A 23,788-nucleotide genomic window follows, 5' to 3' on the forward strand; every position below is an offset into this window, starting at 1 on the left:
ATTAAAATAGAATGCAGCGTTATCTTCGCAAACACCTTTCAACCTTCCAATTTAAGAAACGCTTCGAAATAATTTCACTAATGTATATTCTGATTTTATATTTCATGCCGTATATAAGTAATTCTATCGTAAATAATTGGTGTAACGCGTAAGTTAGCTGTTAATTATTACCGCTTAAAACCGACGCTGATTAGTTCTCTCTCACTTGGCTTGCTTCACATCAAGCGAGAGTCAACATCGGCTGTCAAGTCGGCAATTTTGAAGTTTAATTTAATTTTAATATTTAATTAATATGTCCAGGCAAAGATGGTCTTTGAGATTTGTGAGATCGAGATCTACCTGGTAGAAGTACCGTCTTTGTCTAAACATATTAATTAAATATTACAATTAAATCGAACGAGAGTAACGAATAGATAGGCGCGGAGGGTGGGAGGAGGCGGGGGGTGACGGGGTGAGAGCGAGCGCAAGCCTACGTGCCGCGAGCTAGGTATATTCCTCCACTACTCCCACTCTCGCTTTGTCCTTCTCCAGCGGTCGCGCGAAGCACATGTACTCACTACGTACTGTATAGCAGCCACGAGTGTCCGTGCCGAAAAGTTTGCGTATTTGCGTTAAACGAAACCTCTCGGCACGAGAATTATCTTCTTCTCTCCATTCTCCGTGTGAGGAGAACACTTATGGCTACGTCTTCTTTCCTTAAAGTAAGTTAAATCCTTACGCATACATCTCTGCGAAATAATCTTTTTGTTTCAGAAGTGTTGCGTGGACTCGCACAGTTTTAATTAAATATCTGGGCTTTTTGTTTGCAGGTAACCAGCGCGAGAATCAAGTTTAAATGGACCGAGAGGAAGCTAGCCACACTCTGACAGGAGGTCCGATATTCTGAGAGGAGGAGGAGGCCTCGGAAAGGCATTATGCGTCAACGGAGCAACTCCACGGGTAAGAATTACTTTTTTGAAACACAAAACTAGTAGCTCGTTGTAATGGAAAATTTTATTTTTAATTATTTGTAGCATTTCTAAAATTAAATTATATATTTCTTTTTGTTACAGATCAACGCAGCTGCATTCACCTCCGACAACAAAAGTGCCGTCACCGCCGATATTAATAATACGAATCGCAGCCGGTTCGTCGGTCGTTCCGGGAGTTTCGTGTAGTATTCGGGCGGATTTTTTTGAAATAAGACTTTCTTTTAATCGCGATTGTCGAACATGAAACGCGCGAAAGTGATCAGTCATTTTTATGATTGTAAAATCACGGTCGGGGTGTTCGCGAGTGACTTGTGCGCGGAAGAACGACTCGACACACAAACTGAGAGGAGGAGCAGGCCCGGGACGGGTATCCTGCATCGGCGGAGCAACTTTTAGGTGAGAATTAATTCTTTAAATAAAATCTTTAATTAAAAAAACAAAATTAATTTTTTTTATTAACTTTATTAATTATCTGGCATGTCTACATTAATGTTTTTTTTTTATGTTACAGTCACCGGCAGAACTCCACAACTCCGCTGAAGCTCATGCAGATTGGTAAGTCGCATAATTTTTTTTTTCGTAGTTTAAAATTGGAGTCTCTTAAAAAATAGCACTCGCGTAGCGCGCGTATAGTTTGTTCTAGTAGTATAAAAAAGTTTTACAACTTATTTCTTTTTAATCAATTTTCGCGGAGGGGAGGAAGGGATCGCACATCGTGATATCGCGAAGCCGGATATCTCGATGAAGGGTTGCCGGTCGGTGGACACCCCGGCGGAGAAGGGCTCGTATAATCCCATGAATACATAATCCAGATGCAAACAGCCGCCACGCGTGCCCCGATTTAAACGGTCGCGATATTTCACGGATTATAACGCGAATATTTGCACTATTTTTCACGGTGCGTCGTCTGAGGTCCCGATCGTTCGCTGGAGTTAACAGTGTCCTTCGTTCCGAGCAGCATTATTTTAGGTTCTTAGTTTCTCACGAGAGTTCTCCGCCTAACAATTGTCACATTCGCGATTAAATGGAGCGGCAAGATTGATTGACAAAAGTCAGCTTTTAAAAAGCAGCACAAGGCGCTGATGCAAATACTGATAGTCTGACATCGCGAGGGTTTCTTTTTTTAACGGGATAAACGTACACGATAAAAAAAAAACTTGGCGTTGATGGATGAGATCAGATTATCGACTTCTTCGAGCTGCAGAACAGTCTCGTCAATCGACAATATTATAAAAAAAAAAAAAAACGTTATCGTAAAAAAAAATTTTGAAAGAAGGGAAGGACTGTAAAGTAGATGACGCAAGTTTCTGTCAAAGGACATTATTATTGCAATTAGCGCGCATACGATTGCGACAGGATGACAAACTTACTAGCTAAGGTTGATTAAAACGCGTACAACGCTAAGTCGACACGCAGGAAAAGAAGAAGTCTCCGAATAATTATTAAGGCAGTTGTGTGCGAGGTTTAACAAGCCGTCCCTTTGGACGTTCTTCCTGTTTCTCGATCGCAAGGTAATTAATGACGGGCCCGTCCAAATCGATTAGATCGCAGTCAAATGGGCGAAAAATATATCTACAGATAGGCAGGATCGAAGAACCCGCGATCCTTTTTCCTCACATGTCCCACTTTACAAAATTATTTACAGTCGCAGGGTATTCGTCAAGCAGAAATATATTCGTCAGTATTAATTAAAATATTAATCAGCGAGGGATTAATCGTTAAATTCCTCTCTGCGACGCGAGAACAAAGACCGCAATTTTTTTTTTTTTTCTTTTTTTTTACATAAATGATAGATAACAAATGTGATTTACAAGTATTGCACATTGGAATCTTACCCGAATACAAACTAGATAGAACCTCGACAGAATGGAGATTTCTTATACTGCTGATATCAAAAGTACTCGTCCACCGCTTAAAGTTACATCCCAAAATTACACTCACATTAAGAATTATCATATATATTTAAAATATAATATATAATTCTTAATATTTATTAATACAATTAAAAATTATATTATATATGCTACATTTTCGTCATGAAATAGACAAAGGTAATGTTTTGAATAAAATGCCTTCAACAGCCGACGCTCATACTTCGCGGCATGCAACCACTAATTAACGTTCTTCTAATTCGCACAAGCTTCTAATTCGTGACAAAGGAAAATGCATGAAAAAAAAAAGAGGATACAGGGGTGGAATAAATAACACAGTTTATTATTATATTCCCGTTTAAACAACACAATCGGCGCAAAATAAAACAGCGATAACGCGTAGTAAACTAACATGTATCGATAAAACAGCAATAAAATTTGTTATTTAATAAAAATAACATGTGAGACGATTCGATGATGGAACGGAATTCGCAGGATGCAAGTTCCACGCGGGATTATATGCGGGTGATAAACGACTGCCGGCGCAACTCGGGGCGAAGTTACACGCTCGATACGATTCTCCCTCGAAAATCGATATCGCGCAATGTATGAGCGTAAGCTTAAGCTAAAATCGGAGCGATAAGTTACAGGACAAGTTACAGGACACGCACGCACACGCACACGGAACGCATTCGCTCTTTTTCTTTTTTTTATTTTTTTTTTTTTCTGTTACTTTTTGACTTTCTCACTCTCTTACAAAAATAAGTTGGACGGAACAGACAACGAGTATCCTCGTAATTTTCTTACCCCCGTTTCGAAGGCGATTAGGCCATCCGGTTGGAGGTTTGAGCTCCTCTTCCCTCGCCATTTCCGCGTAAAACGCTTGGCAAACTGCAGCTCGAAAGTCTATCTGTGCTAAGAGTGCTGTTAGATGGCTTCAAGCGCGTGCGAAGTGATTTCAATCTCGCGAACCCGTAGACAACGCGAAGACTATCGAAAAATTAACGTAAAGGGAATTTACCCGTATAAAAATAGAAAAAGAGTCTCTTTTTTCGCGACTCCCGTCGACAAGTTATTCACCGTTCGTGACGAATAAGCAGATCCACATCTGGACCTTTTAGTTTAACTCGTTTCATCGTTATCTCGCGAATTTTGTATGTTTCCTGCTCTTTGCGTAGAATTAATTATCTTTCTAATATCTACTAACGTTACGTTACAAATAAGGATTTGTAAATTTTTTTTTCTACGCGTGAAAGGCCGAGATGGAACATAATAACCAAATTGTGTGATGGCAAGGCGTCGTACGAAAAAGAAAAAAAAAGAAAAAAAAAAGAACAGAAGTTCAGATGTAAAATTAACGAAATTGTACGCTTTATTACATAATACTTCGAGGCAACGTTGAAAGTTATAATACCTATCTGTTGGGCATCGCTTTGCCCTGTCATTTGTGCAGCGCACGATTTTCTTTTTCCTTTTCGTTTTCCTCGAGGACGAGAAAATGTGAACGATCTCGCTATGCGGAGGATGATCACACGACCGAATATTGCACTATGTGTAATAAATAATCTTCTATTGGCAGCAATATTGGGATCGCTACGTTGGAAGGGAAAGCTGATCGACTTAACTAATAGAAGACGCGATAATTAATAATTTAAATAAAACACACAATCAGCAGTAAAATATTAACTATCGCGACAACAATAACGAAACGGAACCAAGCACGCGAAGAGCATAATTACCATCTCCCTCGCAATTATCGTGTATTATTCTTCTAATTTACGATTTATTTCTGAACGAAGTATTAAAAATCGCTATGCGAAATTAACTCGTCACAACAAAGTTAAAAGGCAGATGATATCACAAATCGAAATACAAAAATATTTCATGAAACTGATTTGCGTTACGTTGAATGATTAATTACAAAAGTACGTTATTAAATAAGTATTCGTATAAAAAAATACCTTCGTGGCAAATACTATCTCGGACAATACTGACCTGATTTTCGTTGCGAGGCCGCGCGTATAAAATATAAAAATATTGATTGATCTTCGTTTGCATTAAGGTAGCAAATGCAACGTTTAAATTAATTGCGTTTGATCTTGTCGCGTGACCACTGCCTTTTAAATTTGTCACAATAAAACGCAAATATCGCAAAACCAGATAAAACTATCTCACAAAGCAGACGCGTATTGTCTCAAGGGATTTATTTTGCTCCCCCATATCCTTGCAAGCACTAATTAAAACATTCACCCGGCGACAAAAATAGGAAAAATATATACATTATTAAATAGCTATAAAAAATTGCTTAAAAATCTTTAAAAATACACCTTTTGGCGATGTGTGTTTAATAGCGACATCGCGTCGACGCTTTTCCTCAATGAACTTTTGCATTTAGCTCTACGAAATATCAGGCGATTACAGATGCAGAGTTTATGTGTGGATGATTTCATGGATGCTAGCGTAAAAAAATAATTTAAACGTGAAAAAAAAAAGAAAAAAAATAGATTGCTCGTCGATACACGCTTTCTCCGTTCCAATTTTCAACCTTTCCCGTCCTTTTAGGCGTGTACAAGCTCTCGTTTAGGCTTTCTTTCTCGCACCGTACATTTCATCTTAGTTTTTCTTTTTTTATCCATGGGGTCAAGGTATCTACGCCTACGGTTAAAATTGCTTTATTAGTAAACGGCCGCAAATACCTTTCGCAAAAATACAATTTCTCTCGTACGCTAAGAATGGGGTGTTATATGCTACGTTATACGCTTCGTTATTTGTTTAATCGTATTAATCGTCATCGCGCGGATTGGAAGCTGACTCCAGACAAAACGTTCGATAATCAAATTTGATTTGTGGCAAGAAAGGCGCAAAATATCAACAAACGAAACCGATACTCGTCCCAAATATCTTTTCGGATATAGAAAATCGATGTATGTACTGATGCATCGGGATTTAGTAAAAATTATTTTATAACTGTAACTTCGTTATTGCTTTTATTAATTGACGGCACTCCGATATGCTTTTACTACTTTTAAAACTGTCCTATTAATAAGAAAAATATATTTATAAATTTTCGAAACCAGTTAAATTTATTTATTTAGATTTTTTTTAAAGCAGAAGTTCTTTTTTTTAATATTTCTTATTAAAAGATATCTTTCTAAAAAATATCTCTCAAGAAACTGTCTATTTAAACTAATAAAATTAATTTAATCCTGATGTTTCAGTATAATATTAGATATGTTTAGAGACAAAATACCTCTTTCCTTTCACTCGCCTTTTGTTTAACTCTGCAAATTTTTTGTCTTCCACATTTTTCTTTTCTTGCCTTCACTGACGTTCTCTGTTTATATTTTCTTCCTCTACCCATTAATGATTGTTCGGCAACAAACGTCTCGCAGTTTCGTTAGCTTTCTCCGTGAATCGATGCGCGACTGCGAGAATGACAACGATAAGGTGATTGGCAAATCGGATCGACCGAGCATGATGGAAGAAGACGGCAGCAGCGGCAAGAAACCAGCTTCGCGAGTCACACAATCAACAATATACCGTAATTTCGTTGCGACTTCTTGGCGGAGTTCGTTTCGTTTCCAATTGACCGCTACAACACGGTCTTCGTTTTGCTAGTGATGAACCGATCACCGCAAAAAGGGTCAATGATTGTTGACCAACGACGATACTGGCGGTCGAATTCACGAGGGTCTCAGACGACGCCGCTCTCGAGGTCACTCGAGGCTCCTTATGAGCACCGCTAATTCGCGAAACGAGGCACCTAGTTTCCCGGGCGTCGATTGCTTCTTTAGCAAGATAGCCCGTATTGCCGAGAGCTTTTCGTAGCAGGAAAGGCACTTGTGATACCTGAAAAAGAGAGAACGGCTCGTTAAGTATCCGCGTGAAAGATTAAACGACAATGTTACTTCTTTTACTTTTAAAGAGCAATGTAATGAATAAAACTCACCGTTCCTCTCGCGAAACGTCAACGCCAATCGTATGAAGAGGTGCTTCCACGTTAGACTTTATCACCGGGGCGAAGTTGCGAAGAATAAGTCTCAATGCCGAGCAAGCTACCGTTATATACCTAAAGCACAAACAATTAAAAAATTTTAATTTGAAGGAAAAATAAAAGAGTTAAATTTTAGTATTATGTAATTTATAACTCGTTGGTTTAGGATGTTAAGGCAAGAACAATCGTGGAATAAAATGGGAAGCCTGTCTCCCAACGCTATCTGGTCACGCCTGGGCCGTTCGGTAAAACGGGTGTTATTAGGCTTGCTAACGACGCTAATAAATAACGAAAGGCACGGAAGGCTTGCTCGCTCGATTCAGCACGCTCTCGCTTTCGGACAGACGGGGCGATAAAGGGTTCGAGCTCCGGTTTGAATCGGCGAGACGAATCGCGAACGGCCTCATGAATGCAACGCGCGCGACGCCGATCGACAATACTCCGTGTAATGCACCATGTATCAGTCCCGGCAATTCGAATTTCATACGATTTGCGACGAAATGCGAAACCGACACAATAACAGGAAAGTCAGGGTTTGAGAAAAGCGTCTTTTCAAATACGATAAAAATCCTGTCCTTAAAAATTGATTATAATTTTTTTTCAGACTTAAAATAGAAGAATAAATTTCGGGCTACGAAGTCTCGATTTAAACGCGAGTTAATTAATATAATTTCTAATTTACGTGATAGACGTCAATATATTGATTAAAATAAGTATTTATAATTTTATCCTAAGATTTTTTTTTTATTATACTAAATATTCAATGTTTTACGGAAAAAAAATGTTTTTATCTTCTCTCAAAAATTTTTTCTGATCTTGCCGTGGATGAATACAAGCGCGAAAAAATACAGAAGCGATCGCGAAATTGGAAAACGATCGGGCGGGGCGCAAACCCTTCCCCTGACACGTGACACACGTCTAGGCATTCTGGCCGATCCCTTTTTTTTTTCTCACGAACCACCGGGTCCAGGACGAAAGGCCGCGACGAACAAGCCGTGAAAATGAGCGGACAAACGACTATATGCAAACCAGTACTTTATATAATGAGTTGTTCTAGATGTGTATATTATACTTTGGTATAGTTCCTGTTGACTTTGCGACTTGTAAAATCGAAATGTCATTATATTTAAAAAAATCCAGAATAACAAAGCGGTCACTAACATTTTCAGATAAAGATTACTCTTGCAAGATCACGTATCGGACTATTAAAACTTTAAATTTAATATAATTATATTATAAAAATTAATTATATACAATTATATAATTTGCGAGCAGAACGGCAAGCACTAACAAATGGTTCGATGGCCTCGCTATTACGAGTGACTGCGAACGACAGCTGCTCAGCGGCAGATAATTAGTTTGAATTCACTTTTCACGGTATTAAATACGTTAGGGTGCTAATATGCGACTGCTATTAACCGGTTCGCTGTAATTACTCTAGGCAATCGGCATAAAGTGACTCCAATTAAAATTACAGCATTTTTCCTAAAACAGAACTGTTGCAGATGTTATTTTATTTTTTTTTTATAGTAGTCTAAAAGCCTTTACAAATTAAAAGTTACAAGAAATTTCTAAAATCATATTTTAGGTTTTAAACTTTCTCAGTTACCTCAATATTGTGTATAATTATCTCGCTACAATAAATACATATATCTGACAGAAAAAAAAAAAAAAAAAAAAAATCTTTAAGTTAGAAAAAGAAAAAAACGGGAAGCTCGTTAGGGCAGTTGGCGTTCGATCAAAGCCTAATTGAGGGAGAGCAACCCTTGCATGTTCAACGGAAGTTACGCGACTGATCCACTGCCCGATACGACTAATTAATCGTCGAATCAATGTCAGAATGATTTCCGGTCCAATCAAATCGAGATTGCACATACAGAAAATTGACTATAAATTTTTTTTTCCCTCAAACTCGTACATAAAGGCTTCTGACAAAAAAAGATCAAAGAATAAAGTTACAATTAGACTTTTAAAATCCAAATGAGTGGCCATCATTATCGAATTATATCCTGATAATGAGAAAACAAATTCTTGCAAGGTAACACGTGCGCGGGAAAGGCTGAGGGCGAGTAATGGTAGTCCACAATAAAATGCGGAAAGAAACAGTCGTTTCTTGTCATGACAGAGTAACAGCTTGGAACTGAGGGCAGTCGGTTAATCGCCCACTTTCGTACGTCAAACGGACGTAAAAAGACAAGCTCTCCCTCTTTCTCATTTGGATTTATAGCCGAATGGTCAGGAAGTGGCGCGTATCTGACGAGAAACCGTTTAAATTTGCAGTCATTGGACTTAACGGTAATCTAAGACTTTACTTTAAACTTGTTTCTGCTAAACTATATAATAAAACTTAGTTCGATACATCTTAATAGTAGACTGTTCGATATATGTATATCCTAACAAAAAAAATCAGTCAATTTAATTATTCCTCCAAATCTAAAATTCCTAAAATTTAATTTAAACTATGAAACATTTCTTTCTCTTGCTCCTATAAATTTTGGTCGGTAACAATCGTTTGACGTTGAAGATGACACTAGGCTGCTCTGTCCACCGTCGTCCTATCACGCTGGCATATGCGAACGTGGTGTCACTTCAGATTTCAATTCACGAACAATACTCAGCGAGCGACACGGACGATTCGCGTGTCTCGTCGAATTTGCATCTGTCACTATCTCCCATTGTCTCGGCTAATTTCGCGTGCTGCCCTAACGCTCGCCTCGGGTTTCCCTGCTTCGGCTAATTAGCCATTCCCATAGTCTACCTCCGAATTTTGTAGAATCCCCCACTCTCCCCTCTTCCCGTTCGAACACAGGGGATGCGAAAGAGACCCTCTCGAAAGGGGTGTCTCTATTTTTCAATACAAATGCCGCGCGCGTTACAGCCATTGAAGATGAAGTAATCTTACACGATAATAGATGCAAAGCGTGCCGCAAGGAGCGATGAATATTCACGGTGTCATCTCTAAATATACTCCCGTGATGCGACAATGAGATGCGTTGCAGTCGGATGGGAATGCAAATGTGACACTAATAGTAAAGCAAACCGATTTGAAAACGTGGCAAAATTGAAAGAAATATTTCAACAAAAGAAACAAAATTATATTTAAAAAATAACGTTATATGTTATTTGCAAAAATTTCGTAAAACAATATATTTCATACTTACGTTTCATATTTACTCTGAAAAAGATCGCTAATGGGACCCAATAAAGAATTGCATAGATCCAAGTTCCACATTGGTCTGCAATGAAAAAGAATAAAAGGTAATTATAATATCAAATATACCTTTTAATTGAAACTATTAAATCGATAAGGCTACATACGGTTTTAATGTAAGAATACCCAAAAGATCCACGATGACCGCCAAATCATTCATCGCGACTGCAGAGTCTACCGCGGCCTGAAATTAATATTGCATTAACATATTTCTCTTTAAGTTGGTACGTTTTTACGTAAAGTTAAATGAATGATTACCTTGAGATCTTTGTTATGCCAGAGTGAATATATTATCTGTAATGAACGATGCCGACTCTTAAGTACTGCCATCATCGAATCGTGGTTGCGCATCATGCTATTCAATACCTCGGCCTCCGACATTTCCGTCAGTACGCCCATCTGAGGATAGCCCAATGCCGCGGGACTGGTGTAACTATGCTATAATATAACACATTAATAAAATAATTAAAACGTAAGAACCTTTTAAGTTATATAAAATAATTATTAATTTTACTCGCGCAATTTTCAAGTAATAAAATTTATCTACCGGTAAGAAATTCTCTACGTCCAAGCCGTAAGGCTTGTCGGTGCTCATCGGTACCAATTCCTCTTTCTCTACATCTTCGACGTTAGTCCTTATTTGCGAGACCCGTATGTCGACTTTGGGATTCGGAGAAATCTGAGCCTTATTAGGTAGCTTCCTTGTAGAAGATGACATCGTCGTGGAAGCGTTACGCGCTGACAACGCGGTTGAGGTAGAAAAATTTCGATTGAGCGATGTCGATCTCGTCTGAGCTGTGTTCGGCCTGTTTAACGCAGGATCCGAGGGACTATGTCTTATATTATTAATTCTATAACAAAAATATCATCCTGAAGTCACATACCATTACAATTACTACTATTTATATTAATATATAATTTATATTAATATATTAATATATAATTTTTTTTTCATTATTATTACCGCGTAATAAGTAATACTTACTGTACAGGATAGTCACTTTCATATCCCTGCTCCCCATCCCTACTATTCTGTCTTTTCAAGTAATGTTTTGGAGAATCTGGACTGGGCACTCTGGTCTTTAACTTGCCGTCGTCCATCACAGGAATTACTGCAGCCATCGGTGCAACACGCGGTGTCAAAGTAGAATTTGATCTTTGCGGTCCTAAGGGATGAGATACCGTTTGATCGTTGACAGCTACCCTTTTTCCGGGGAACGGTGTAATACTTTGTCGCAATGGCGGTATTGATGCGAAATTTTTAGATGTTCGCTGATTCAAACTATTGTTCGCCGCTTGCAAATTCGCCCTGATTTGGCTTGTTGTCGTAATTGAATTTCTTTGTACTGGCGGCGAGGACTTAATTGGCTGAACCCGCACCGGTACCGGCTTTGTCAAAGATAACGTGGGCGCTGGCGGGGATGACGAAGGAGTTAGTACCGATGGCACTTCTTCGCGCTCCATCGTGCTTATGTTCGACATTGAGGTAGAGAGATTTTGCAGTATTTGAGGCTGTGCTGGATCTAAAAATTAAACAAAAGATTACGTTAATATACTATTCTAAAATTTGGATTAAATATTTTACATTAATATTTAATAAATTCGCGAGAAATTCCAATACCGTTGTGCAGTAAAAATTTTGTTGTAAAACTTGTATCATATTTTAGTAATAAGATACAATTCATGCAAAGGTTATTGAAACTCACCTACGTCGTGAGGCTCCTCGAAAGCCTCGGGTTCAGGAGGTGGGGTGCGAGACACTGCAACATATCATGCGCGGCATGCTCATTCACAAACTATACAACGTTTGCACTCACATTTAGACGTGTTTGATATATCGTGTGCGTTAGTATCGTGAAGGATTGGATTAAATGTTAGATTGGAATTTTTGTCACACGCACACACGCACGCGCGCACACACACGCACACACACATCACGCATACCACACCACACACCCAATGAACAATGAGGCATTACAAAACGGATGTGGCAGATCACTTACACGCCCTGCTCGGTTGAAAAATGTCCCTGTACTCTGTTACATTGGGTATGTCCGCGAAGGTGGCTTCGTCTTCCGGATCGGTCCCAGATTTATCCGCTTCTTCTATTGTTCGAACATCCAGCCTACAAACACATATAAATGCAAATATAAATTGGCGTTAAAGACTTGATATTAATATTGTAGAGAAAATACTCACGTATGTTTCTTCAATCCTATCGGTCTTTCTTTAGAAAAGCTTTTCCTCAGAGAATTTCCGTGACTAAACGGTGAACTTACAGCAGATATTCCTCCCAAAGGTGCGATTTTCTTCAAATCGCACACATATAAAACGACATTTGCGGTGTGAAGACTCGCGCCGATCTGAAACAATTTCATGTTTCAATAAAACCGACGTAAATTAAATATATTAAAAAATTTAGAACTTAGCACTTTGTCTTACCAATTGATTTTGAGCTACGGCTATATCTTGAACTTTTCCCCAGCCGGTCGGTATCGTGTCCAGAGTTCTCCCCGGTTCCCAGCCGTAAACTTTTAAGACGTCATGGCTACCGGCAAATAAACATTCTCCACCTTGACTAAAATATAGGCACCTAAACAATGTAATAATAAAAAAACAATTAATATTATTACATATTAATCGATACATGTTATACAATTATCGTTATGTATCTAACCGAATGGCAGAAGAATGACTTTGTTCCGTGGAAGATACAAGTTGAAATGATTCTAAGTCCCAGAAGTGAACCGTTCTGTCGGCGCTACCGCTGGCTAATAAAAATTCGTGCGGATGGAATTCGACAGTTGTAGCAGGTCCTCTATGTTCTGAAAATTCCTTTAGTTGTCTACCAGCCTTTAGGTCCCACAGCTAATGAAAAAATAACATAAAGGTCAATGTAATCTTCGCTCCACGTAATATAATAATAGCATGCTAAGAAAAGAACAAAAATTGTGCAACATAAAATGATAAGAAAGCTTAACAGTAAGATAAGACACGATAAAAAAAATAATTTATTTTTGATATATATTCTAGGAAAGAATCTGACTCACTTTAACCATTCCTTCCTCTCCAGCACTGGCAATCCACTGTCCATCTGGACTAAACTTTAAACTATTCACAGTCCTGTTATGCCCTTTGTATGTAAAAATGCAGCCTTTCCTACGAATATCCCACAATTTAATCGCTGTATCCAAACTCCCAGATGCTAGTAGCTCTCCATAAGGATGAAAGTCCATGCAGCGTATCCCGGATTTATGTCCCGTCAGCGTTCGCGCCAATTTGGCGTGCTCCAAATCCCAAATTTTTAACGCGCCTGTTTGTGAGCCAGCACATACAAGATCTTCCGTTTGCCCAAAGCGTACGCATTCTATGGGAGTAGTGTGGCCACTCAAGCTCTATAAAAGCATAAAAGATATGAATATCACAGTAATATCAATAAATTTCAATTTAATGTCCAAAGTACAAATCAATATTTAAATCTTTCTTTCAAAGTAGCCTTTTACTAAAACTATATACAGATAAATATGACTCAAGTAATCTATATTTAATATTAAATTAGCAAAAGTAAAATTGCGCAATAATTACCATAATACAATTCTGCTTCCCGACGGCCCATAGGTTCACTTTTTTGTCGTCACCGCCTGTGACCAGAACACGACCTGACTTGTGGCCTAATGCCAAGCAATTGACATTCGGCGTATGAGCGGCAAACTCCTCTGTGCCAGAAAAAAATAAGCTTAAATTTTATATCCATCACACATACATACATATATGTATAGTTTATTTATAATAGTTTAATGTGACAAGAGTCATGCAATTATTTTTATTAATATTTATTAATTTGCAAATAGTTATATAATTTTTTAACAAGAATTATCTAAATTTTTCAGAAGCCAGAATTATTAATACTACTCTTTGTAAATTTTTTAATTATTAAACCAATTCATAATTTTTTAACAATCTTCTTTACATCTGATTCTATAAAGTTTATTAATTTATTTTCTAAAAGATACATTTAAATTTCTTGAAAAATATTAAATTTTAAATAGAATAATCCTTTTAATTTATCTAAAATAAAAAATTAAGAACACTAATCGTATAGACCTTCTTTATCAACAAGACCTAACTATTTAATGTCTCTCTGCATTATTACAAAATACAAAATAAAAAAAAATAAATAAAAAAATGTTTAGAACAAATGTAAACTATTCAAAGCAGATTTTCTGTGCATTGCATTCCAGCTCCTGCTACCATAAAAGAAGTGACCTCTCATTCTCGCCGCGGGACAAGTTCCCGGTCGAGTCAGATGTAACCATAATTGGAAGAAACCTCGCGGCAGCAGCCAAGTGTGCAAGTAAACAGAGACTGTTTGCCCGCGAGGAGACCTCGCGGAGAAGCAGGACTCTCGTCACGGAGGAGGAAACAGAAAGAGAAAGAGCGATGCGGAGTAGGAGAGAGAGAGCGTGAGAACCTCTCTCGCGCGCGCGCGCTCTCTCTCGCCAGGACGTTCGTTTATTCCGGTGAACGACGATCTTACGGAGCTTCCAGGACCTCCTCGTCGACGAGGCCATGTTCGTGCTGCGGGATTTATTTGGCGGCGGCCCTCGGTCCAGGTTGGCGCACGTAGGATCTCCTCTCGCTGCCGCCGCCGCGCGAACGTAACATGTTTACCAGCAGCAACAGCAACAGCTTCCTCTTCTTTCGTGGCACGTCCGCTCGTCTGCCTCTCGCCGACCGGACTCTGCGGCGCGTGACGTCACGTAGCGTCGCGTCGCCGTCGTCGTCGCCGCCGTTCTCCCTCCGGGAGAACGTCTGTAGAAAAGGTTGAACTCGGGTGCTCTGTCGCGAGAGCGCAGATCAACGATCGCCTCTCTCACTCGAGAAACTGCCAGTGGCACCTCCTCCGCGCTGTCGCCGTCCGGTATCTCATCTCACGAACATGTCACTATCCGTCCGTCTCGCTCGCTCCCGCAACAAAGGTCGCGAGGTGATGTCGCGCCTCCACGTCAGATGGCGGTCGGGCACGCTAGAGAACTACCATTACCGACTTCCTGGAACGGTTCCAATTTCTTTTTTTTGTATCTAACCTAAGAAAGTTTATCGTAAATTGGAGCACGTCGAATTTATTCCTCTTGTATTTGTCGGAATATAAAATGTATGATTAAAAATAATAACGGTGAACGGGATCTACAGAAGCGAACTCGTATAATTAAGCACAATTATGAGGGAAACTATGACGCCGAGTAGCGGTACTCGCGAAGGAAATTTGAACCATTTGACGATGTTTGTAAATGTAAACTGTTGTAGACGTATATGTGGCTGCGTTAACGCACATTAAAGAGCATGCATATAAATTAATATATTGTGTGCAATTGATTGTGTGACGTAGCATAATATTGAAACTGTGATAGAAATCGAATACAGCTATAGGTAATGATTTATGAATTTATTATTTATAACATTTAGAAACAATATCCGATTAATCTATGTCGTTTTTTTAAATTACAGGTTTTCTTTAAAAACAGCTTGCAAATTTTTACGTCGTCATAACCACAATTGTTATTAAATTCTGTCCATTGAAATGACATCCATACTTCGTATGAACACTGTTTTTGTAGTATGCAAAAGATTCCCTTTACTCGGGATTTTCAAGAAAAATTATGCAACTTACATTCAAGGTCAATCTCCTGAGCCTCGAGTGCGAGAGTACTTTTACTATATTGACCATCAAGGCATGGTATTTTTCGTTTACTTTATTTATTTTTATTTTATTTTTTAATGAATATTTATGTCACATATTACTTTTATTCATGGGAATATTTATTACAGTTGTTCCTCGATGATGTTCGCATAAGGAACTTTACTTCTTGTTTTAAAGGTATAGAATAGCATTTTACATTAATTGACAAGGCACATTTTTTATGCACATTATTTTATTGTAGATAAGAAATTTTTGGCATTTTTTTTCAAACGTCTAAGGAAAAACAATACCGGACGTTACATGAACGATTTTCCATTCTTATCAATCTGTGGGGTGGAAAGAAATTTTGTGAGATGTGACGACTTGCCACTGGTTTTTACAAAGGTAATTCAGAAACTCAACGAAGAAACTGCAGTAGAAGAGGATTGGTTCAGTTACGCACATGCCGATGACTTGTTAATGGTAATTCTATTTTTAAAAATTAAATTTTGTTTTATATGAAGTTAAAATAAGATTATAATTTTACTGTCAATTGTTAATGAACTTGCAGGTGCCGTTTGAACCGCAAAGATTATTTATGAACGTGAAAACGGGAAGAGTATATCACCCTGCACCAGAAAAATCAGGTGGAATTGGTCTGGTGAGGTCTAATTTGGCTATTGAATTCAGTGCTTCATTTAACTTTAAAAACGGTGAAAGAAATCCTCCGACACATTTTGCATGGAGAGACAAATTGTATCAGCTCGATACAGAATGGTATAGGGATAAAGTGTCATAAATGATTAAACAAAAATAATGAAAGCTTTATTAATAATTTTTAAATAGACGATGTGATAGTAAAAAAAAAAAATTTTTTCAATAATTTTAATTTTGTTTCTTTTTATTTAAACTAAATATAATATTCAGTTTCGACACGTTTCCTCTCTTTATAACATTTGCCAAATAAAGATATATTTTATAAAATATATTCCTGTAAATATCCTATCTATAATAAATTAAAGTAACGAATATCTGTGTCTAGTTTAGCGTTGTATTGGTCGGCGCGCTAGGGAAACTACTACTATGTCATCATCCTATAAATAGAATATAAATATATATATATATATATATTTATTGCTTCAATGGTACAGTATTATTTAAAGCAAAAAAATTGCAGGTAATATTCTGTTTTGTTCTGTTCTGTTCTAGCGCGCGATATTGATAAGTCAGACTAGTCGATTAATTGGCGGGCTCGAAGTGCAGTGTATCTCGAATCTCGATCTCGACGGAGTTACGGAATCTCGAGCCGCGGCGCAGCGCGGGTGCGCGTGAGTGCGCTACGTGCGCCGTGTGTTTGTTTCATTCTTGTCGCGTGCGAAGTCGTTAGCAACATGACGCAAGAAAGCCAGTGAGTATATCAAAGCCGGCAATGATTTCGCGCGATGGCCCGTGCGGCCGTGTCCACGGGGCGAGTTCTGCGGTCACGTTTTTCGCGCGCGGCCACGTCCGGCCGTCGCGAGCGTACGGATGTCACCCCGTGCACCTCCGATTATCGCCATGTTGGTGGGACGGTTTTATTGATTCTCGAAGCTTCCCGGATGGGAATACGACTCGATCGGCGGTGCGGCGGTGACATTCCACTCGGTCGGGAATTTCCGATACGCGTAACATTCACCCGCACGCGTTGCTGCCCTCCGTTCTCGCTCCGCGTCTTCCTCTTCGCCACGCGTCCTTTGCCTCCGTTGTCTTTCGTTCAAATCGGACGGTCATAATGGCGTGCCGGGGAACGCGGCGGGGGTCTCTCGATGACTCTCACTTATCGAGGAAACCCTTGGCGTGGTGTACGAGCGCCTGTCCCGACGGCAAAACGTGCCCCCGATGCATCGGCCCTAGTCCGCGCCACGCGATACCTCGCCCGACGATCGGTCGCCTCGAGTCTTTCCTCTTTCCGTCTCTAACCTATAAGTACACAACAGGTCCTCCACATATTTATGCATCGGCAATAGCACGCCGCGTACACGTGCGCCCAATTTACTCGCGCTCGGTTTTTCCACGACGCGCGGAAATCGCGTTTCGAAAGGTATAATTTCACAGGACGGATGTTTATATTGTTTAATAAAACGTTTCAAATATTGCAACATTTTAACAATTTTTACTTTTATATGTACATTACATGGGCATTTCCATTCGTTATTTCTCTTACAATTTCCAGGATACCTCCCCCACCAGTTATGTGGGCTCAAAGAAAAGACATCTTATATGTCACAATCTGCTTAGAAGACTGTAAAGATCCTGTTATTGACATTGAACCAGAAAAGATATACTTCAGAGGAGAAGGAGGCACAGATAAGAAAATGCATGAAGTCACAATTAATTTGTACAAAGAAATCGAGCCCAACAAAACTATAAAGAATTTGAAAGGTAGAACTTTCGAATTGGTTCTCGCTAAGAAAGAAGAGGGACCATACTGGCCGCGACTAATTAAAGATAAAACAAAGGCCCATTGGTTAAAGAGTGACTTTAACAAGTGGAAGGACGAAGATGATACCGACGATGAAAGTAGCCCACCAGATTTAGAAGAAGTATGAAACGTCCGCCTTTACATTAGCTCGTGAAATATAAAAAGATATAATTGTCAATTAATTTTTTTTTTTTTTTAATTTTCCGTAGATGATGCGACAGATGGGTGGACTTAGCGGCTCCGGTGACAGTAAGCCAAATTTCGACGATTTGGATGAATTAGGAGACAACGACGCCGATAGTGACGATGAAGATCTTCCCGATTTATACGACTAAATCAATAAAAATATTCACACACATACACATCGATCAAGTAACTAATTAACTACATTAAAGACAAATGGCAACCTAAAGATAGTGCACAATTGGGCAATATTTCAGTAGGCCTTGCTGTTTGTATTTTTAATTGCAAATTTGTTAAAATGACCGTGTTGCAAGTAGCAAACGGGGCGCGCAAACTGGACTAAAAAAAAAAAAAAGATAAAAAAGAGAACAAAAGAAACCGATATAAAAATGCAGTGCGTTAATGACGAGCAGTAATACAACTTTCGAAGATCCTTTACTGGTTTCTTCTGCCTCCCCTATTAGCATGTAGTTCATATACTAAGTTATAATGGACAAGCTTTTTTAATAATGTACTTGTGTAAAGTAATGAACGAAAATGAAAAGGGAAATGATATGAAAAATGGTCGAAATTATCAAAGGAATTGTTCATTTTTGAAAATTCTGCGAAGCATTATTTGCAGATATGACGAAATGTTGTAAATGTTGTCTGAGATAAAAATATCGATACTTTACTCTTTGCCTGTGTTTTGCCTCGTGTCTGTTTTTCTCTCTATCGAATTGTTCCGTCTCGCGTCTCCTTGTAAGGGAAATATTTGCCTCCATTCTTTGTGTGAATAAAATTTGGGACTAATTTAAAACTTCGAACTATATTAAACGCAACATTACGGAACATTTAAATATACAAAATGCAAAAGTTGTAAACTTATCGACACTGTGGACACAAGCCGTTCGTCGTTACATATAATACATACAAATTAAATTTAACCGACAATGCTAGACGCTCCACGTAAAGCTAAATATCCGGCTGTTATATCCATCGGTAAACTGCGAACCGTTGCGAATTCTTCGGTAGTGGCATAATACAGTTTAGTTTGTGGATCCGTGTATCGTGCCTGTAAACAAATGTAATTTATTTAATTTAAATGTAGTAGCTGAGTTGTCGGTGTTGGAAGAAAGGATAAAAGTCGGTAAATTTTTGGTAAAAATATGGGAGACCTTTTTTTTTCTATACTCACCGGTAATCCAGAAATATCGGAGTATTTCTTTGCAGGTTTGAAGCTTGGTGGTGCATTGATAGAACTATCTAAAATTAAATTAATTTATATAAAATAATAGGCATAAGAACCGTATATTCTATTAATATATTTTATTTTGTTTCAAAGTTTATTGATGTCAGATGCTCAGTAATGAACGTCTCGACTCGTCTGAGATCGTTTTAATTTGATTTATTGAAATTTATGCGAATTTCTGGTGGAAAACTATACAATCGCAAAAACAACTTGCACACAGACACGTACTTATTGCAGACACATACATTAAACTTTTAACGTGTTGCAAAGTTCTGTTTTTAGTTTCATGCACGTAATTTTAATGCAATGACAAAAAGTTCTGTCACACTACGCACACATACAATGCTTTACTGTCGCTGGCCATGGTAGCGAGCGTTCTTGAGCTAGAACCTGCTTCAACGATCGCCAAGTACGTTTCTTCCCACTAGTGCTGGTCTGTCGGAACTTTTGTTGAAACGAGCGGTTTTTGAATACGGGTTGCGGTTTTCTATTGGCTTCAATTATTTCCTCGCTCGCCATTGTTCCTGGCTATCGTTTAAAACAGACAACGCGTAATAAGAAATAAAAGAAAAGAGCGTACGCTTGGACTTTGAAACGAAATCAAGATCCAGTTCTTAGTTTTTGTGAAACAGTGTCTCGCTTATCTTACCGTGGCATCTAAGTGTGACCTCCGGAAAACAAGTTTTCACTCTTCAGCACAGGTCGTCACCAGATTCAACAATGTTGTTAACAAGAATTGTGTCAGCGAACACAAATGTCTACACATGCCTGGCTTGCAGAGAGTTGATACCCCCACATTTTATCAACCGTATATGCCGTAAGTACAGGATGCAGGCGTGTATATGCGAAATAAATTTGCAACTGAGTACAGAGCAGTCAGGAAATAAAAGTTGTAAGGCTTATAAGTAGAATACGCGTTAATTGTCGAGTTAATGCCCAGGTCGAACCGTACGTGGCGTTACATATATGCGAATTACATGATACAATTGTAACGTACGGGAATTATATAGAATTATATAGACGAAGAGAGGGACGGTCCTAGATCTACCTCGTCTATCCCAACTGTTAATCTAAGCGGCGACCGGCGAGTGGGGAAGCAAAACACATGACTCGTATGATATAACATGAGGAGTACGGTTAGAACGAGAAGGTTAGAGATACCATCTGCGATGAAAATGATGAGAGTAGGGATAGAGATACAGGTAGGGGTAGGCTAGCAGAGTCTGGACTTCGGTGGCTCGAGCGGGGCGAGGAGGAGGTTGTTCGTTCACCTTGGTCCAAGGTTGAGAGTCGATCGTGAACGTAAAGTAGGTAGGTGAGTTATCAGAGATTTCCATCGACGTATGTTTGATGAAAAGATTTTCCTCCGTTGTAGATTACGTACCACACAAGCACCGGCTGGTCGCGCATCAAGTGTCTAGAATCGTGCAGAAAGCGAGAACCATGGGTCGCAAATTCTTCGTCGGCGGTAACTGGAAGATGAATGGCACGAAGAGCGAGATCGGCGAGATCGTTGCGTTTCTGAAGACCGGTCCACTCGATGCTAATGTCGGTACGTAGACCCATCTTTATGTATGCACATGCCAGTCATTCTGATGTATGCACAGGCCACTTCTCACGTCGGTACGGTATTCCGATATTTGCATATTAATAACAAATTTGCACAAATAATGACACATATGTAACTTACAGAGGTTGTAGTCGGTGTTCCGTCGATATATCTCACGTACGTGGCCTCCATCGTTCCTGGCAACGTTAGCGTCAGCGCACAAAACTCGTACAAGGTACCCAAAGGAGCGTTCACCGGTGAAATTAGCCCGGCTATGCTTTTGGACAACGGCGTGTCTTGGGTAATTCTTGGCCACTCTGAGCGTCGAAACGTGTTCGGCGAGACGGACGAGTTAGTTGCAGAAAAGGTTGCTCATGCTTTGGAAGCTGGACTGAAGGTAGAATATGACACGAGTTATGTTAAAAAGATAACACAATGTGTTAGGATATCACTGTAATTGCAACTGTCGTAAAAGAAAAAAAAAAAAAAGGAAGAGCCATACATATATAAATATATTATATTTTGTCTTCTCTTAGGTGATTGCGTGTATAGGTGAGAAACTGGAGGAACGTGAAGCAGGAAAGACCGAGGAAGTAGTCTTTAGACAAACCAAGGCGATAGCGGATAAAATAAAATCTTGGGACAACGTGGTCCTGGCTTACGAGCCAGTATGGGCGATTGGTACGGGTAAAACCGCGACGCCGCAGCAAGCCCAAGAGGTTCACGAAAAATTGCGCGAATGGCTGTCGAAAAATGTTAAACCTGACGTCGCGGAAACTCTGCGCATTATCTATGGTGGTTCCGTAACGGCAGGCAACGCTAAAGACTTGGCAAAGGAGAAAGATATCGACGGATTTTTAGTCGGCGGCGCATCATTGAAGCCTGACTTTGTACAAATCGTCAATGCCCGTGCTTAAATTATAAGCAAGATCATATGTCTCGCATGAGATTTATTCCTATTAAAACTACACACAAATTACGTACTATGTTTGATCGGATTGTATAGATGTATATAATTCGTTCAAATGTGATTACCAAATATAATGCCACAAAGGAGAATTTCATCCTCATTTGTCACATATTTTCATGCTAAGCTTTTTGCAACATAGATCTAAAACGACTGCATTAGAGATGTTACATAAGTCGTTGTTGTTGCCGTTGATGATTGTTAAACATGTGATTATTAGAGTGTATTTGTGACAAAAAAAAATATACATTGAAAGACAGATGACATTTGATGCGGCGACGGTGGCTAGTGTACACGATCGTACGGTCGCCTAGGAATGGGATCGAGAGGATGGAAAAAAGTTGTGAGGTGCATTCTTTACTTATTGTTAGTAGCCGGCTTATGCACTTCGCGTGAAAACAGACTCAAAACATACCACGTTAGGGTCACGTACGCAAATCGTCGTCACCGCAGCAGACGCTATATCTACTTTTCAGTGTACTGGCAAAGAGAATTACTGAATTGTAGCTGCTCTAATCTGTTTTGTAGTGTTCTCGGTACAATTAACGCATACGTGCGTTATATGCGAAATATAAAAAGTAATGAATAAATGTAGAAGAGGCGAAAAAATCAGTTGCATCATTTAATTTTACTTAAATTTATTTAATTAAACCTCTTACAATTACAGTATTTGGTACTTCAATAGCTAAACGAGTTTTGACATGATCTTGCTTTGCTCTAGCACACGCAATATCAGTAATGGCTTTGAAGGATCGAGGTTCCCAAATTGCCAAATCGGACAATGTCTTTCGATTTAAGTGAATATCACATCTTGTTAATCCTTCTTTAAGAATCTGGTAGTCAATACCATGTTCGCTTGCAGCGGCTTCTAATCTCTGTTCCCTCAACTAAAAGTAGAAAAATAAGGTGATGTAAGTGCAAACGAAGGTTTGAAGGCTTTATGTGCAATTATTTTATCCTTAAACATGATAAATTTTACGTTGTACCTCTTTTATATCGTGCTTCTTCGTTTGTCTACCGATAGTGGAATAGATTAGAGCTTTATGCACACTTCTGATACTTAGACTGTAACAATTTCTCGCTCTACCGATGTAATGCTGAAAACGTGTTGAAAGTCATATAATTTGTTTTATGGCATATACTTAAAATATATAATATAGAACATCTAGAAATATCTTTTTTATGGGCATTTACTTACCGCGGCAAGCCTAAATATTTTTCGTTTCCGCCAGAATTCATCAGGTCCGCGGGCTCTAACCAAAAGGTTTAACGACAAGAAAACCATTGTTACGAATCAAGTGATCGGTCGAATAAAATTGCTTCAAGAACTTGTAATTATAAAACCGTGCAGCCTCGTTACGATCAAAACTTGCATTGGTTGGGAGGTTATGTTGCAGTGCTACTGTATTTGTGTACGTGTGTACAGGTACAGTAACATCGTCACATCGATATTGTAGTTTTGAAAAGTATTCGTACGTTATAAATTTTATTTATCAAATATCTGACTTCGTGCCTTTCTTTTAAGGGTACGAAAATCGTAAGTTCGAAGAAATTCGAATAAATGTATGTTAATACAAGTACATTTTCGTCGATTTATAAATGATCATTAAAAGTAAATTAAGTTTTAATAATATAAGTTGTGCTATCGCGTCGATAATCAATCTCAATTA

The 23,788-nt window shown here is 38.8% G+C and overlaps 6 protein-coding genes and 1 long non-coding RNA gene across 12 annotated transcripts; 4 read left to right on the forward strand and 3 right to left on the reverse strand.

The window, feature by feature from the left end:
- The first annotated feature begins 451 nt into the window (after positions 1-451).
- LOC139102062 (uncharacterized) lies at positions 452-2,242 on the forward strand. The gene is made up of 4 exons (XR_011545657.1): positions 452-701; positions 810-939; positions 1,053-1,367; positions 1,483-2,242. It is a non-coding gene; the product is annotated as an uncharacterized lncRNA (long non-coding RNA).
- A 33-nt stretch (positions 2,243-2,275) lies between these two features.
- On the reverse strand, positions 2,276-14,765 carry Kat80 (katanin 80). 2 transcript variants are annotated; one of them, XM_070655583.1, is made up of 15 exons: positions 14,585-14,765; positions 13,633-13,763; positions 13,098-13,442; positions 12,725-12,915; positions 12,490-12,640; positions 12,247-12,410; positions 12,051-12,172; positions 11,754-11,807; positions 11,033-11,570; positions 10,595-10,898; positions 10,306-10,485; positions 10,155-10,231; positions 9,998-10,072; positions 6,792-6,911; positions 2,276-6,691 (listed from the first exon to the last, which is right to left on the reverse strand). In XM_070655583.1, exons 1-15 carry the CDS (start codon positions 14,616-14,618, stop codon positions 6,559-6,561), a joined length of 2,619 nt encoding a protein of 872 aa, XP_070511684.1. In that variant the 5' UTR covers positions 14,619-14,765; the 3' UTR covers positions 2,276-6,558. The 2 variants fall into 2 exon arrangements, with proteins under 2 accessions (XP_070511684.1, XP_070511685.1); XM_070655584.1 differs by lacking the exon at positions 11,754-11,807.
- A 188-nt stretch (positions 14,766-14,953) lies between these two features.
- Positions 14,954-16,713, forward strand: LOC139102045 (UPF0598 protein CG30010). 2 transcript variants are annotated; one of them, XM_070655674.1, is made up of 5 exons: positions 14,954-15,477; positions 15,556-15,784; positions 15,877-15,925; positions 15,990-16,210; positions 16,299-16,713. In XM_070655674.1, the coding sequence occupies exons 2-5, from the start codon at positions 15,629-15,631 to the stop codon at positions 16,524-16,526; spliced, it is 654 nt and encodes a 217-aa protein (XP_070511775.1). In that variant the 5' UTR covers positions 14,954-15,477; positions 15,556-15,628; the 3' UTR covers positions 16,527-16,713. The 2 variants fall into 2 exon arrangements, with proteins under 2 accessions (XP_070511775.1, XP_070511776.1); XM_070655675.1 differs by lacking the exon at positions 14,954-15,477 and having other exon boundaries at positions 15,563-15,779.
- A 390-nt stretch (positions 16,714-17,103) lies between these two features.
- Positions 17,104-19,044, forward strand: P23 (cytosolic prostaglandin E synthase). Its single transcript, XM_070655687.1, has 3 exons — positions 17,104-17,135; positions 17,940-18,309; positions 18,398-19,044. The coding sequence occupies exons 1-3, from the start codon at positions 17,119-17,121 to the stop codon at positions 18,521-18,523; spliced, it is 513 nt and encodes a 170-aa protein (XP_070511788.1). The 5' UTR covers positions 17,104-17,118; the 3' UTR covers positions 18,524-19,044.
- Positions 19,045-19,160: 116 nt separating this feature from the next.
- Positions 19,161-20,755, reverse strand: LOC139102054 (INO80 complex subunit C). 2 transcript variants are annotated; one of them, XM_070655685.1, is made up of 4 exons: positions 20,252-20,755; positions 19,938-20,130; positions 19,549-19,616; positions 19,161-19,425 (listed from the first exon to the last, which is right to left on the reverse strand). In XM_070655685.1, exons 2-4 carry the CDS (start codon positions 20,119-20,121, stop codon positions 19,294-19,296), a joined length of 384 nt encoding a protein of 127 aa, XP_070511786.1. In that variant the 5' UTR covers positions 20,122-20,130; positions 20,252-20,755; the 3' UTR covers positions 19,161-19,293. The 2 variants fall into 2 exon arrangements, with proteins under 2 accessions (XP_070511786.1, XP_070511787.1); XM_070655686.1 differs by having other exon boundaries at positions 19,944-20,130; positions 20,252-20,745.
- A 36-nt stretch (positions 20,756-20,791) lies between these two features.
- Tpi (triose phosphate isomerase) lies at positions 20,792-22,727 on the forward strand. Of its 3 annotated transcripts, none has more exons than XM_070655669.1 (4): positions 20,792-20,917; positions 20,978-21,154; positions 21,295-21,548; positions 21,688-22,727. In XM_070655669.1, the coding sequence occupies exons 2-4, from the start codon at positions 21,046-21,048 to the stop codon at positions 22,066-22,068; spliced, it is 744 nt and encodes a 247-aa protein (XP_070511770.1). In that variant the 5' UTR covers positions 20,792-20,917; positions 20,978-21,045; the 3' UTR covers positions 22,069-22,727. The 3 variants fall into 3 exon arrangements, with proteins under 3 accessions (XP_070511770.1, XP_070511769.1, XP_070511771.1); XM_070655668.1 differs by having other exon boundaries at positions 20,794-20,913; XM_070655670.1 differs by having other exon boundaries at positions 20,814-20,909.
- A 12-nt stretch (positions 22,728-22,739) lies between these two features.
- Mrpl20 (mitochondrial ribosomal protein L20) lies at positions 22,740-23,708 on the reverse strand. Its single transcript, XM_070655683.1, has 3 exons — positions 23,317-23,708; positions 23,105-23,215; positions 22,740-23,005 (listed from the first exon to the last, which is right to left on the reverse strand). Exons 1-3 carry the CDS (start codon positions 23,401-23,403, stop codon positions 22,757-22,759), a joined length of 447 nt encoding a protein of 148 aa, XP_070511784.1. The 5' UTR covers positions 23,404-23,708; the 3' UTR covers positions 22,740-22,756.
- Between the last annotated feature and the right edge of the window lie 80 nt (positions 23,709-23,788).

The sequence above is a fragment of the Cardiocondyla obscurior genome, linkage group LG04 (assembly GCF_019399895.1).
Source record: "Cardiocondyla obscurior isolate alpha-2009 linkage group LG04, Cobs3.1, whole genome shotgun sequence".
In the NCBI taxonomy this organism is placed as follows: domain Eukaryota; kingdom Metazoa; phylum Arthropoda; class Insecta; order Hymenoptera; family Formicidae; genus Cardiocondyla; species Cardiocondyla obscurior.

Bases quoted from the DNA above. Each gene is read 5' to 3' on its own strand.
- Kat80 (XM_070655583.1), bottom strand. From the start codon at position 14,618: ATGGCCTCGTCGACGAGGAGGTCCTGGAAGCTCC. The intron at 13,764-14,584 runs GTAAGATCGTCG...TTTCTGGCACAG, and splicing joins GAGGAGGTCCTGGAAGCTCC to AGGAGTTTGCCGCTCATACG. The intron at 11,808-12,050 runs GTAAGTGATCTG...GATATGTTGCAG, and splicing joins TTTTCAACCGAGCAGGGCGT to TGTCTCGCACCCCACCTCCT.
- LOC139102045 (XM_070655674.1), top strand. From the start codon at position 15,629: ATGACATCCATACTTCGTATGAACACTGTTTTTGTAGTATGCAAAAGA. The intron at 15,785-15,876 runs GTATTTTTCGTT...TATTTATTACAG, and splicing joins ATATTGACCATCAAGGCATG to TTGTTCCTCGATGATGTTCG. The intron at 16,211-16,298 runs GTAATTCTATTT...ATGAACTTGCAG, and splicing joins ATGCCGATGACTTGTTAATG to GTGCCGTTTGAACCGCAAAG.
- P23 (XM_070655687.1), top strand. The intron at 18,310-18,397 runs GTATGAAACGTC...AATTTTCCGTAG, and splicing joins GCCCACCAGATTTAGAAGAA to ATGATGCGACAGATGGGTGG.
- LOC139102054 (XM_070655685.1), bottom strand. From the start codon at position 20,121: ATGGCGAGCGAGGAAATAATTGAAGCCAATAGAAAACCGCAACCCGTA. The intron at 19,617-19,937 runs GTGCGTAGTGTG...ATTTAATTTTAG, and splicing joins GACAGTAAAGCATTGTATGT to ATAGTTCTATCAATGCACCA. The intron at 19,426-19,548 runs GTGAGTATAGAA...ATTTGTTTACAG, and splicing joins CCGATATTTCTGGATTACCG to GCACGATACACGGATCCACA.
- Tpi (XM_070655669.1), top strand. From the start codon at position 21,046: ATGGGTCGCAAATTCTTCGTCGGCGGTAACTGGAAGATGAATGGCACG. The intron at 21,155-21,294 runs GTACGTAGACCC...TGTAACTTACAG, and splicing joins TCCACTCGATGCTAATGTCG to AGGTTGTAGTCGGTGTTCCG. The intron at 21,549-21,687 runs GTAGAATATGAC...GTCTTCTCTTAG, and splicing joins CTTTGGAAGCTGGACTGAAG to GTGATTGCGTGTATAGGTGA.
- Mrpl20 (XM_070655683.1), bottom strand. From the start codon at position 23,403: ATGGTTTTCTTGTCGTTAAACCTTTTGGTTAGAGCCCGCGGACCTGAT. The intron at 23,216-23,316 runs GTAAGTAAATGC...ACACGTTTTCAG, and splicing joins AAATATTTAGGCTTGCCGCG to CATTACATCGGTAGAGCGAG. The intron at 23,006-23,104 runs GTACAACGTAAA...TTCTACTTTTAG, and splicing joins AGAAGCACGATATAAAAGAG to TTGAGGGAACAGAGATTAGA.